General features: G+C 43.7%; 1 protein-coding gene across 1 annotated transcript in view; it reads left to right on the forward strand.

Annotated features, from left to right (window-relative positions):
• The first annotated feature begins 14,988 nt into the window (after positions 1–14,988).
• LOC124555552 (potassium voltage-gated channel subfamily H member 2-like) overlaps positions 14,989–15,510 on the forward strand; it is a 1,273,976-nt gene continuing 1,273,454 nt past the window's right edge. Inside the window, exon 1 of the mRNA XM_047129507.1 lies at positions 14,989–15,331. Coding sequence (XP_046985463.1) covers positions 15,256–15,331 — 76 coding nt within the window. The 5' untranslated portion in view covers positions 14,989–15,255. The remainder of the gene's footprint in view (positions 15,332–15,510) is intronic.

A 15,510-nucleotide genomic window follows, 5' to 3' on the forward strand; every position in this document is an offset into this window, starting at 1 on the left:
TTTGGTGCTGTTATGGCACTCTTTACTTAAGTAACAGATTTGCATTGGCAGATAAGTACAGATTTTGCTTGGCGGAGGGGAATGAAGGGCCCGGTATTTGCATGGCGGCCAGAGAAACCGCTAAGATACTGATTGGGACTGAGTGATCATAAGGTTTGTTTTTTAGCTAAGTTAATAGAACTGTCTGTACTGTCTTCTAGATACACTTATATCTATCGTCGACACTGAAAATCTGAGTAGAATAAGTCGCACGACTGTCTACATACACGTACCCATGACCGTACTGATCATCTCCAGTATTTTCTAATTGCAGAAAACAGAGAAATGGAGCTGGCATATCAGCGTTGCAATCTGTGATAGAGTGATACCTGTACACATTGCGGTATTTCAGATGTGGTATTGCTCCCAGGTGGATCGTACAGTAAGATTTTTTAGCACCTTCTCCCACTGGTGACGGTTTGGCAATAAGCCGTGACTGCTGTCTTTACCTTCGTCAGGCTGATCGCTCACTGCACTTGTTTTCGTGCAACCAACTGGTCAGCCAAAGCAGGTAAACGTTTTGTGTAGCCTCATTAAGTATATATAGCAGATAAACGCAAATATCTCAATATATTCGAAGATCCTCTATCGACATAATGTTCTAAACAAGCAAACAGACATAAGGAATAAGAATTTTATCGAAAATTGTACAAATATCCTCGGTCAGAAGTGGAATAACCTGCTGAACTTAACACAACAGAATTTATACTAATTACATTTTGTACAATTAAGTTTTATGTCAGTTATATATTTTTTGTATTTATTATTAATTTAACGAAATAAAATAATTAATTAAAACGATTATTAAAATCAACTAAATCACAGACAACAATATACATGACCCGATATATTCAACAACAAAGTACATCGCTGGTACTGTAAAGCAATGCTCCATATGTAATACAATGAGGACGTGCTGAAAACCAACTAAATACTGAGATAAAATTTTTAAAAACACCTTAGAAATTCTACGAAGGCTAAATAATAAATTATATGTAAATACTGAGCTAACTAGAGCAAAATTGTGAACACATTCCATGTCCCATAGCGTATAATACAGCTGTGGTCTTCAGTACAAAGACGGGTTTGTTGCAATTCTTCATACTACTCTATCCTGTGCAAGCCTCTTCATCTCCAAGTAACTACTGCAACCTACATCCTTTTGAATCTGCTTAGTGAATTCATCTCTCGGTCTCCCTCCACGACTTTTACCCTCCGTGCTTCCCTCCAATACTAAACTGGTGATATCTTGATGCCTCAGAACGAGTCCTACCAACGGATCCCTTCTTCTGATCAACTTGTGCCACAGATTCCTTTTCTCCCCGATTCTATTCAGTACCTCCTCATTAAACTTCCTGGCAGATTAAAACTGTGTGCCCGACCGAGACTCGAACTCGGGACCTTTGCCTTTCGCGGGCAAGTGCTCTACCATCTGAGCTACCGAAGCACGACTCACGCCCGGTACTCACAGCCTTACTTCTGCCAGTATCTCGTCTCCTACCTTCCAAACTTTACAGAAGCTCTCCTGCGAACCTTGCAGAACTAGCACTCCTGAAAGAAAGGATACTGCGGAGACATGACTTAGCCACAGCCTGGGGGATGTTTCCATCATTCTGGAAACCTCCTCATTAGTTACGTGATCTACCCATCTAATCTTCAGCATTCTTCTGTAGCACCACATTTCAAAGCTTCTATTGTCTTCTTGTCTAAACTGATTACCGTCTATGTTTCACTTCCATTCATAGCTACACTCCATACAAATACTTTCAGAAACGACTTCCTGACACTTAAATCTGCACTCGATGTTAACAAATTTCTCTTCTTCAGGAACGCTTTCCCTGCCATCGCCAGTCTACATTTTATATCCTCTCTACTTCGACCATCATCATTTATTTTGCTTCCCAAATAGCAAAATTCATCTACGACTTTAAGTGTCTCGTTTCCTAATCTAGTTCCTTCAGCATCATCTGATTTAATACGACTCCATCCCATTTCCCTCAGTTTGCTTTTGTTGATGTTCATGTTATACCTTCCTTTCAAGACACTGTCCATCCCGTTCGGCTTTTCTACCAAATCCTTTGTTGTCTCTGATAGAATTACAATGTAATCGTCAAACCTCATGGTTTTTATTTCTTCACCCTGGATTTTAATTCCTACTATAAATTTTTCTTTTGTTTCCTTTATTACTTGCTCAGTATACAGATTGAATAACGGCGGCGGTATGCTACAACACTGTCTCACTCCCTTTTCAACCATTACTTCCCTCTCGTGCCCCTCTACTCTTATAACTGCCATTTGGTTTCTGTTTGCTCCCTGTATTTAACCCCTGCCATCTTCATTACTGGAAAAAGAGTATTATGATGAACATTGTCAAAAGCTTTCTCTCAGTCCACAAATGCTGTAAACATAGGTTTGTTTTTCCTTAATCTATCTTCTAAGATAAGTCGTAGGTCCAGTACAGCCTCGCATGTTCCTATATTTCTACGGAATCCAAACTAATCTTCCCCGAGGACGGCTTCTACCAGTTTTTCCATTTATCTGTATAAAATTCGTTTTTGGTATTATGGATTGCAGTATTCTGTATCTTCTGTAGGACCACTGAAGATGGACACGTAATCCAGCCAGATACCGTTCCGGTAAAAATAAAAATAAACAAGCAGCCTTGTATGCAGGTTGAAGAAAAATTCACATACTCGGGCTTCTTAGAGTGATTCCACACATAGTAGGTACAGAAAGCTGGCTTAAGCCAGAGATAAATTCTGCCGAAATTTTTACAAAGGTACAGACGGTGTTTAGAAAGGATAGATTGCATGCAACCGGTGGTGGAGCGTTCGTCGCTGTTAGTAGTAGTTTATCCTGTAGTGAAGTAGAAGTGGATAGGTCCTGTGAATTATTATGGGTGGAGGTTACACTAAACAACCGAACTAGGTTAATAATTGGCTCCTTTTACCGACCTCCCGACTCAGCAGCATTAGTGGCAGAACAACTGAGAGAAAATTTGGAATACATTTCACATAAATTTTCTCAGCATGTTATAGTCTTAGGTGGAGATTTCAATTTACCAGATATAGACTGGGACACTCAGATGTTTAGGACGGGTGGTAGGGACAGAGCATCGAGTGACATTATACTGAGTGCACTATCCGAAAATTACCTCGAGCAATTAAACAGAGAACCGACTCGTGGAGATAACATCTTGGACCTACTGATAACAAACAGACCCGAACTTTTCGACTCTGTATGTACAGAACAGGGAATCAGTGATCATAAGGCCGTTGCAGCATCCCTGAATATGGAAGTTAATAGGAATATAAAAAAAGGGAGGAAGGTTTATCTGTTTAGCAAGAGTAATAGAAGGCAGATTTCAGACTACCTAACAGATCAAAACGAAAATTTCTGTTCCGACACTGACAATGTTGAGTGTTTATGGAAAAAGTTCAAGGCAATCGTAAAATGCGTTTTAGACAGGTACGTGCCGAGTAAAACTGTGAGGGACGGGAAAAACCCACCGTGGTACAACAACAACAAAGTTAGGAAACTACTGCGAAAGCAAAGAGAGATCCACTCCAAGTTTAAACGCAGCCAAAACCTCTCAGACAAACAGAAGCTAAACGATGTCAAAGTTAGCGTAAGGAGGGCTATGCGTGAAGCGTTCATTGATTTCGAAAGTGAAATTCTATGTACCGACTTGACAGAAAATCCTAGGAAGTTCTGGTCTTACGTTAAATCAGTAAGTGGCTCGAAACAGCATATCCAGACACTACGGGATGATGATGGCATTGAAACAGAGGATGACACGCGTAAAGCTGAAATACTAAACACCTTTTTCCAAAGCTGTTTCACAGAGGAAGACCGCACTGCAGTTCCTTCTCTAAATCCTCGCACAAACGAAAAAATGGCTGACATCGAAATAAGTGTCCAAGGAATAGAAAAGCAACTGGAATCACTCAATAGAGGAAAGTCCACTGGACCTGACGGGATACCAATTCGATTCTACACAGAGTACGCGAAAGAACTTGCCCCCCTTCTAACAGCCATGTACCGCAAGTCTCTAGAGGAACGGAGGGTTCCAAATGATTGGAAAAGAGCACAGATAGTCCCAGTCTTCAAGAAGGGTCGTCGAGCAGATGCGCAAAACTATAGACCTATATCTCTTACGTCGATCTCTTGTAGAATTTTAGAACATGTTTTTTGCTCGCGTATCATGTCATTTCTGGAAACCCAGAATCTACTATGTACGAATCAACATGGATTCCGGAAACAGCGATCGTGTGAGACCCAACTCGCCTTATTTGTTCATGAGACCCAGAAAATATTAGCTACAGGCTCCCAGGTAGATGCTATTTTTCTTGACTTCCGGAAGGCGTTCGATACAGTTCCGCACTGTCGCCTGATAAACAAAGTAAGAGCCTACGGAATATCAGACCAGCTGTGTGGCTGGATTGAAGAGTTTTTAGCAAACAGAACACAGCATGTTGTTATCAATGGAGAGACGTCTACAGACGTTAAAGTAACCTCTGGCGTGCCACAGTGGAGTGTTATGGGACCATTGCTTTTCACAATATATATAAATGACTTAGTAGATAGTGTCGGAAGTTCCATGCGGCTTTTCGCGGATGATGCTGTAGTATACAGAGAAGTTGCAGCATTAGAAAATTGTAGCGAAGATCTGCAGCGGATAGGCACTTGGTGCAGGGAGTGGCAACTGACCCTTAACATAGACAAATGTAATGTATTGCGAATACATAGAAAGAAGGATCCTTTATTGTATGATTATATGATAGCGGAGCAAACACTGGTAGCAGTTACTTCTGTAAAATATCTGGGAGTATGCGTGCGGAACGATTTGAAGTGGAATGATCATATAAAATTAATTGTTGGTAAGGCGGGTACCAGGTTGAGATTCATTGGGAGAGTGCTTAGAAAATGTAGTCCATCAACAAAGGAGGTGGCTTACAAAACACTCGTTCGACCTATACTTGAGTATTGCTCATCAGTGTGGGATCCGTACCAGATCGGTCTGACGGAGGAGATAGAGAAGATCCAAAGAAGAGCGGCACGTTTCGTCACAGGGTTATTTGGTAACCGTGATAGCGTTACGGAGATGTTTAATAAACTCAAGTGGCAGACTCTGCAAGAGAGGCGCTCTGCATCGCGGTGTAGCTTGCTCGCCAGGTTTCGAGAGGGTGCGTTTCTGGATGAGGTATCGAATATATTGCTTCCCCCTACTTATACCTCCCGAGGAGATCACGAATGTAAAATTAGAGAGATTAGAGCGCGCACGGAGGCTTTCAGACAGTCGTTCTTCCCGCGAACCATACGCGACTGGAACAGGAAAGGGAGGTAATGACAGTGGCACGTAAAGTGCCCTCTGCCACACACCGTTGGGTGGCTTGCGGAGTATCAATGTAGATGTAGATGTAGTAGCAATACAAAAATGCCTGTGACAAAATTTCGTCCTGGGCATATTTCGGGCAGTAAATGGACGTTAAAGATTGGCAATCTGGCAACACTACAACCGTGTGTACGGTAACTACCTTTGTTAGAATAGTACTGGTTCTGTGCAGTTGGTGCAGTGGACATTGTCCTGGGTTAGCATGCAGGATGCTGAAGGTTCGATTCTGGGTCGAGGGTTATTTATTTTTATTTGTAAAAAATTATTCAGCGTGGTATGGCATCTGGCGTCTTAATCGTCATACGGTAATTACAGTGGGTCTTCTACAAAACCTCTGCAGTTACGTACTACGAAACACAGAAATGGACGTACAATCGTTTTCATTGGTCAGCGAATTGCTTCGCACCACTGTATGTACTACACTCCTCCTCTAAGAATGTGGTGCTTTCCGCTCGTCAGATCAAGTTGTTCGGTGCTTGTTGTGTTTTTAGATGAGGCCAACTGTTCAGTCAGGAATTTTAGGCCTATACCTATTCCTGTCTTCCTTCAGGTCTTAATTTACTGCAACGATCAAGTTTATTGTTTCAGCTGCGACTGTACTATGACTTGCGTGGAACTGCACGACCTGTCCAATTAATCTGCTTGATTCCTTTCCTTTAATATGCCCATAAAACTGTAGCATGTGCTCCTTCATATCCAAATAAATATTGGTATATTTTTAAAATTTTTTATTTACTCTTGGTTTTTATGTTCATTCATCGGTATAATTTGGACATAAAATTTTGGTAGTTACTTTTCTTTCTCTTTGTCGGAGTTCTTCAATGTCTCTCTTTCTGTTTAAAATGAATGTATCAGCCTCATAACGTTGTTCTGGTTTGATGACTGATATGGTGTCTCGGTATTTATACTTTGTAAATTGTAATTATTATTTATTTGCTAGCCGGCCGGTGTGGCCGTGCGGTTAAAGGCGCTTCAGTCTGGAACCGCGTGACCGCTCCGGTCGCAGGTTCGAATCCTGCCTCGGGCATGGATGTGTGTGATGTCCTTAGGTTAGTTAGGTTTAAGTAGTTCTAAGTTCTAGGGGACTGATGACCACAGATGTTAAGTCTCATAGTGCTCAGAGCCATTTGAACCATTTATTTGCTGCAAAAGCTATACGGCTCGTCATCTAGATACTACGATGGACTGTACATATCGTAAATAAGATACAACGAACCGTTTTAGTTACAGTAATATCATATACAATTAAGTCGCACGATTACAATTCATGTATACAATGGCTTTAGAAAGTACAACCATCACGCCGGGTGATACGCCAGTATCACGATGACGAATACACGCTTCCAATGTGCGTTAACCGCGATGTCGTCAAACACAGATGCGACCATCATGATGCTGTAAACAGAACCTGGATTCATCCGAAAAAATGACGTTTTGCCATTCGCGCACCCAGGTTCGTCGTTGAGTGCACCATCGCAGGCGCTCCTGTCTGTGATGCAGCGTCAAGGGTAACCGCAGCCATGGTCTCTGAGCTGATAGTCCATGCTGCTGCTAACGTCGTCGAACTGTTCGTGCAGATGGTTGTTGTCTTGCAGACGTCCCCATCTGTTGACTCAGGGATCGAGACGTGGCTGCACGATCCGTTACAGCCATGCGAATATGATGCCTGTCATCTCGACTGCTAGTGATACGAGGCCGTTGCGATCCAGCACGGCGTTCCGTATTACTCTCCTGAACCCACCAATTCCATATCCTGCTAACAATCATAGGATTTCCACATACGCGAGCAGCAATGTCGCGATACGATAAACCACAATCGCGATAGGTTACAATCCGACCTTTATCAAAGTCGGAAACGTGATGGTACGCATTTCTCCTCCTTACATGAGGCATCACAACAACGTTTCACCAGGCAACGCCGGTCAACCGCTGTTTGTGTATGAGAAATCGGTTGTAAACTTTCCTCATGTCAGCACGTTACAGGTGTCGCCATCGGCGCCAACCTTGTGTGAATGCTCTGAAAAGCTAATCATTTGCGTATCACAGCATCTTCTTCCTGTCGGTTAAATTTCGCGTCTGTAGCACGTGTTCTTCGTGGTGTAGCAATTTTAATGGCCAGTAGTGTATAACACTAAATGTGTGCAAAACAGTTATTTTAATAATCACTTCAAATTCTATACAACAGCGGGCACACAAATGGAAGAGAAACCAATAACTAGGAACAGGGCACGCACCTTGGTGCAACTTGAACACCCTCAAATAATAGCGAGAGAAAAATACTCCACTTCTGTTAACTACTGGGGCGAGCAGCGACATTGACAGGGTACAGCCACGTAGCGTGGAGTGCCACCAAAACGTAGCTGGCCGAGTTAACGGCGGCCGAACACATTTCGCCCAAGGCGCCGCCCTCTGTATCGGTCAATCCGGAACTGGTTGTGTCCGCCGCTGGTAGTGCACTGGAACATTTCTAAAACAAAAGAAGGACAGACAACCAAACCAAAAGAGGCAACACAAAACACTCTAATTTCAAGGTTATGCCCCCTTTAAATTTAGCACCCTTAACAGAAAGAAAACCTCAAATATGACATGGAAAATTATTCACCTTCTTACAGTTCATAGTTAAAACTTTTTACAGACAACCCCCCCCCCTTCTCCTCCACCATTAATGAGCATAATGACAGGAGAAGTCAACGGCCTACCAAAACAAGAATATAAGAATATTAAAACTGTAATACAAGACACGAAGGTCACGGCCCCTTCAAACGAAGACCGCGGTAAAAAATCAGAATATACTTAAGTACATTAGAAACCCACTGTTTTAATACAAAACATGGCCTGGGCACTGCGCTAAAATGATTCCGGAGATTTCACATTACTCACGTTTAGTGCTCTCGTCCCTGGGCAGTGTTTTATACTCTGAACACCATTATTCAATACACAGCGTGTCCCAAAATAATGTATACACTCTTTGAAACTGAACATCTCTATAGTAAAGGGGGCTAGAAATACAATTTTAGTGGTGCTAGGTGCCACGTGGTCCGACTTACGGCGGTAAATGTTCAAACTGGTGTCCGTCCATCGCAATACAAAAATGGTTCAAATGGCTCTGAGCACTATGGGACTTAACAGCTGTGGTCATCAGTCCCCTAGAACTTAGAACTACTTAAACCTAACTAACCTAAGGACATCACACACATCCATGCCCGAGGCAGGATTCGAACCTGCGACCGCAGCGGTCGTGCGGTTCCAGACTGTAGCGCCTTTAACCGCTCGGCCACTCCGGCCGGCTAAAGTGGAGGTTTCCTGCTGTTTTGGGGTGGCATTATGTGGGGCCGACGTACGCTGCTGGTGGTCATGGAAGGTGCCGTCACGGCTGTACGATACGTGAATGCCATCCTCTGACCGATAGTGCAACCATATCGGCAGCATATTGGCGAGGCATTCGTCTTCATGGACGACAATCCGCGCCCCCATCGCGCAAATCTTGTGTATGACTTCCTTCAGGACAATAACATCGCTCGAGTAGAGTGGCCTGCATGTTCTCCAGACATGAACCCTAGCGAACACGCCTGGGATAGATTGAAAAGGGCTGTTTATGGACGACATGACCCAGCAACCTCTCTGAGCCGAATCGCCGTTGAGGAGGAATAGCGGCCAGAAGAGAAAAATCAAAGAGAAAACACGTATGCCAGAACAACCTGGACTGCTGCCCCAACTAGAAAGAGAATCATTGGCACCAGCGATTCCCCCACGGCTCACACAGCTCATGTTCTTTTCAAACGAACCATCCTGGAATCTTGTCTTAATTGATTTAGGAAAACCACTCAAAACCTGTATCCGGCCTCCCTCACAAGTAGGAGCGCAGTCTGTTAGAACTGCACCACCCCTCTGTTGTTGCAGCTGTACGTGTTGTAGCACTGCTGACATTTACTGGCATCCGGGAAATCGCTGTGCTGCAACTGTTCGGTTTATTGCATTAGTTGTGATTGGTACGGCATGTGAAAACGCATGCTAAATTACATCACTGATTTGTAAGTCATGGTTAGCCTGGCTGTCGCTTTGATCCATCATTCACTGGAGTTCAGTATCTATTCGAGAAGCTTTCTCCACCTTGTTTTTGGTACATCACTACTCGAGTTCTTAGTATGGGCATTATAATCGACAAGGGACACAATATACCGTCTGAACTTTTAGGCTTTGGGTGTTTTCAGTCGCTAGCACCGAGAAGGACGAAGTATTTACGCTCACGACCACCACTAGTGCGCGGCTGCTGTATTGTACACATCAAGAAAAGTTTTGCATCACCCTGGTTCCCAGAAATCCTGAAGACAGACGTTGACTGTGGATATTGTATCTCAGACTCAGCGCCTTTGACTGTTCAGAGATGTCACTAAACCCGCCCAAAGATGTAAACAACCATGCATGAGCAGCGCCTATTAGACGGAGGGGGTCCGACAACAGATCAGATCTAGTTATTCCACCAGGAAGGAGGTACACGGTTCGTGTTGTCTGTAGTTCAACCATGCCTAGACGGTCAATACCGCGGTTCAATCGCGTCCGCATTGTTACTTTGTGCCAGGAAGGGCTCTCAACAAGGGGAGTGTCCAGGCGTCTCAGTGTGAACCAAAGTGATGTTGTTCGGACATGGAGGAGACACAGAGAGACAGGAACTGTCGATGACATGCTTCGCTCAGGTCACCCAAGGGCTACTACTGCAGTGCATGACCATTACCTACGGATTATGGTTCGGAGGAACCCTGACAGCAACGCCACCATGTTGAATAATGCTTTTCGTGTAGCCACAGGACGTCGTGTTACCACTTAAACTGTGCGCAACAGGCTGCATGAAGCACAACTTCACTCCCAACGTCCATGGCAAGGTCCATCTTTGCACCCACGACACCATGCAGCCTGGTACAGATGAGCCCAACAACATGCCGAATGGACCGCTCAGGATTGGTATCATGTTCCCTTCGCCGATGAGTGTCGCATATGCCTTCAACCAGACAATCGTCAGAGACGTGTTTGGAGGCAACCCGGTCAGGCTGAACGCTTGAGACACACTGTCCAGCGAGTGGAGCAAAGTGGAGGTTTGGTTCAAATGGCTCTGAGCGCTATGGGACTCAACTGCTGTGGTCATAAGTCCCCTAGAGCTTAGAACTACTTAAACCTAACTAACCCAAGGAAATCACACACATCCATGCCCGAGGCAGGATTCGAACCTGCGACTGCAGCGGTCGTGCGGTTCCAGACTGTAGCGCCTTTAACCGCTCGGCCACTCCGGCCGGCTAAAGTGGAGGTTTCCTGGTGTTTTGGGGTGGCATTATGTGGGGCCGACGTACGCTGCTGGTGGTCATGGAAGGTGCCGTCACGGCTGTACGATACGTGAATGCCATCCTCTGACCGATAGTGCAACCATATCGGCAGCATATTTGCGAGGCATTCGTCTTCATGGACGACAATCCGCGCCCCCATCGCGCAAATCTTGTGTATGACTTCCTTCAGGACAATAACATCGCTCGAGTAGAGTGGCCGTCATGTTCTCCAGACATGAACCCTATCGAACACGCCTGGAATAGATTGAAAAGGGCTGTTTATGGACAACATGACCCAGCAACCTGTCTGAGCCGAATCGCCGTTGAGGAGTGGGACAATCTGGACCAACAGTGCCTTGATGAACTTGTCGATAGTATGCTACGACGAATACCGGCATGTAACAATGCAAGAGGACGTGATACTGGGTATTGGAGGCACCGGTGTGTACAGCAATCTGGACCACCAATTCTGAATGTCTCGCTGTATGGTACTACAACATGCAATGTATGGTTTCCATGAGCAATAAAAAGGGTGGAAATGATGTTTATGTTGATCTCTATTCTAATTTTCTGTAAGTTTCCGGAACTCTCAAAACCGGGGCGATGTAAAACTTTTTTTGACGTGTGCATTTTTTTTTTTTACTGTTTGTAACAGAAAGTAACAGCTGTAATGCAGGGAAACCTTAAGAAAACAGCGTTAAACAGAAATTTCAAGTATTTGACAAGCTAAAAAGTATTCCTTGGAATCACACAAAAATAGAAAAATAGGTAAAAACGACGTCTACAAAGTCTCGGTTATGAGGCAGTGTTGGACAAAACCTCAGGTTTACTTTGATTGCCATCAGCATCGTCGTCTGAATTGCATAACAGCATCTGTGTTTCTCTTTAACTCCTAGTAGGCAAATTATTACATCTAGCTTTCGTCAATAACGCGCCGCCGAGATGTAACATACCTAGCGTCCAGATATAAACTGTTAAACTTCCTTATTTGACATATATCATGCACATGATCCATGCAATACTAAGCTGATAGCCCGTCTATGATGGTATATACTCGACGACTTCTGTACCCTTTCACGTGATGGTTGCGTCGTGCGCTGTGGGCGAGCGCGACTCCCGCCCGGCCGTGCTAGCTGTACGGCGCATTTTTCACGCTGCCCGCGGCGCCACTCTGTCCTGCTTTCACGCTCGTAGTGTATCACAATTATTGGACATTTTATTGAATATTTATTCGGGAAAATATTTATACAAATCACACATGTTTTTGATATTGTGTGTCATGTCTGTGCACAAATCCAAGTCTGGGGATGTCACTGGAACAGCTGGAGTAGCACGTGTACCTGATGTAGAGGAAGCCACAATAGGTGTTTCATGTTCGTCGTCAGATTCGGACGATGGTTCAGAGTCACTACCCGGTATGAGAGAAAGAGCGTCCTCCACAGTATATCGCTTATCTGCCACATCACTTCTAGTACAAACTGAGGTTAACAGCACGTCACTTCAGATTCGAAACGTGGCCGGAAATGAGCAGTCAACTGAAGCGAAACCAACATTTTGTAACTGAATGCAACTGCCATCTAGTGACACTTGTCAACTACAGACATTGAACAAACCCGCTAGTGATGCGCACAGGTAAGTCAAACTTCCAGACAAGTCGAGCGTAGTGATGCGAAGCGGAACTGAAACATCAGTCCACCGGCTGGGCCGCACTCGACTGCTGCAGTCCACCGACTGAACGACACAGAAGTTCTACAGAAGTTCACCATAGCGAAAAGGTTAATACTTCCAGCACTGAAATGCGTGAACAAGAATTTTCGTGCCGGCCGGAGTGGCCGTGCGGTTCTAGGCGCTACAGTCTGGAACCGAGCGACCGCTACGGTCGCAGGTTCGAATCCTGCCTCGGGCATGGATGTGTGTGATGTCCTTAGGTTAGTTAGGTTTAATTAGTTCTAAGTTCTAGGCGACTGATGATCTCAGAAGTTAAGTCGCATAGTGCTCAGAGCCATTTGAACCATTTGAAGAATTTTCGTGCGCCCAGACACAATCTCGTGTTTGTTCGTAAGATTGTGCTAAATAAAGCTTAGAAGTCCAACGATTTACTTTCAGGTGATAATAGCCCCCGTCATCGATGAAGTGTAAGAAGCATAGTCTCAAATTCCTACCGGTATTCCTGAGTCAGATGCGCAACGAGAAGATCCTGCCAGTGTAGCAACTACTGGGAAACTCTCGAATCCCGGCTTCCTTTGTAGGTTCGATCCGTCACAACCTAATTGTAATTACTATAAAATTGAGTGAATAGAAACACTTTTGAACTTCAAAAGATAAAAATGATATTTTTAAAAAGAAACATGAAAATCAAAATTATGTGAGATTATAGGTATTGTATTTATATTTGTAATTAGTTTTGGGCTTTACCTCGTGATTGTATATCGTAAAAAGTAAAAAACTTTATCTTTCTATTCACTCCGGTAAAAGAGGGGTCAACAGAAAAAGTAGTGTTAATCTCATTATTATTTCCTATTTATTGGTCTTAGGGATGCCTCAAATGGCTCTAAGCACTACGGGACTGAACATCTGTGGTCATCAGTCCCCTAGAACTTAGAACTACTTAAACCTAACTAACCTAAGCACATCACACACATCCATGGCCGAGGCAGGATTCGAACCTACGACCGTAGCAGCAGCGCTGTTACGGACTGAAGGGCCTAGAGCCGCTCGGTCACAGCGGCCGGCTCTTAGGGATGAATAGGGCTATGTCAGAATCTGTTCTTGATTTAGAAGAATAACAAAGAAATTTGATCTGGTTCAGCATAGTTTTATTTGATAGAAAAAGTAAAAAAAAATGTTGCATGAATTATACTTTTTGTTCTGTTTTCCAAATAAAAATTGTCATATCTCTAATTACTTTATTTTAACATGAAATTGATGAACTGGGCCGTTTTGTTTACACCTTAAGTCAGTGACATCATGTTTAAAAACCATGTCTCAATCTCAAGTCGTACCCCAGAAGTAACGAAGAGCTTTTGAACGTCTCCTTGACTAAAAAAATGACTCATCTGTTAAAATAAACGCGTCTAATCGGCCTTTTTTCAATAAAATATCAACATAACGTTGGCCTTCTAAATAAAAAATTGTGCATCCACACGATCTAAATGACTGCCTACTTTTCCATATACTTTAATCACTACCTAATGTCCTGGGTTGAGAACAGTGCCAGATGCTTCATTTCCGTCAAATTCTTTGTCTTCTTCTGAAGAAACTCTATCACTGTTTCTATTCACCCCAAAAGTTCTGAGAACAGAACCCTTCATTTTCAATTAGTCGGAAGACAAGACAGACTAAAGTATATTTTAAAACTGAACTTTTGGTTAACGAAGCGGGATTGCAAATCTGCTTACCGTGCACTATTAAAACAACAGAATTTATATTTGTAATTACAATTAAAGTTCGCAGTAAGCACATTCAGTAACACTTCCGATGTTTGTTATATAGTGATCAAAACGTGTATTGACAGTGTCGTCAGCTTTGAAATTCATAATCTCCCTGTTAAACTGGTTCAGTACCAAGGTGGACAAACCAACCTTTTAATGATGCTCCCATGTTTCCTTCTGACACGAAAACATAAAACTTTTTTAGAAGTTTCGATTCTATTCATCCCATTGTTTCTACTCACCCATTTAACGGTTCTCTAATTTGAAACTTCCTATAGTCTTTTGCTATACTCCTGTTGCTGCTGATATTCATAATTATAAAGGCAGCTAAATACAGTGTACAACGCAAACTACGTGTCACAGACAGTAGTAAACTCCTCAGCAGTGTAGTTGCAGCAGGTAATTTGTAATTGTTTCGTGTTCTTGTTCGTAGTTGCTGCACCAGTCAGCGTCACACTGTCGTTGCACGTGCACGTTTCTGCATCTGAAATATTTTGAAACGTCAGAACAAGTTTGGCGTTATGCCCCAGTCGACATGAAAATTTTCAATTCGACCGCAAAACAGACAAAAAAAGCTGGAAGTTTCTACATGAGAATGCTATAGCTGTTGCTACACAGAACACTCGACACGACAGAATGTTAGTTGTGGGCAGCCGTGGCTTGGGCGCCTCATCATTTGCTTACGCTAGCCGCTCGCCGTGTTGGCTGCGTTGGGCGCATTTGACTGGTAGCGCCCCCTGCGCCAGGCTGCGCAGGCCCCGGCCCCCTCCGCCGCGGCTACCGACGGCGACGCGCAGTGTGCCGGCGTCCGCCTACGCAGTAGGTCGGCCGATGCTCCGCTCTCTAGTCGCGTAGTAACTCTTTCACATTTTCGTTTCAATTTTCGATTTAGGGTAACGGCAGCTGCTTAAACTAGAACTTAAAATGTAGATAACCCGCTTTCGTGCTTAGTCATTCGGAGACCCTCGAGCAGTCGAGTGAAAACCTAAAATACCAAATCGTGTGTGTGTGGTGTTGAGCTTTGTATTTTTTACGCGGTAAACATTGGTTTTGTATTGAACAAGTAGATTCAGCAATGCCAGTTCGAAGAGGACACGTCGCTCCACGAACTACAATCATCGAGACAATTATACGAAAATTTGACACTCATAGTAAGTACACGATTTTATGACTTTGAGAGTTGGTATCTATTCAGTCATTAACGACAACTGATACAGATATCGAGTGTGCTCAGCGCCAAATTACGTGCTGCCCTGGTACAGATATAGCTGTGTAACGGTGTATCATTCGCAAGCGATTCCTGAGTGTGCTCTAAATAAACTGCGCGCTC

This window comes from Schistocerca americana, chromosome X (genome assembly GCF_021461395.2).
Source record: "Schistocerca americana isolate TAMUIC-IGC-003095 chromosome X, iqSchAmer2.1, whole genome shotgun sequence".
NCBI classification, from domain to species: Eukaryota; Metazoa; Arthropoda; class Insecta; order Orthoptera; family Acrididae; genus Schistocerca; species Schistocerca americana.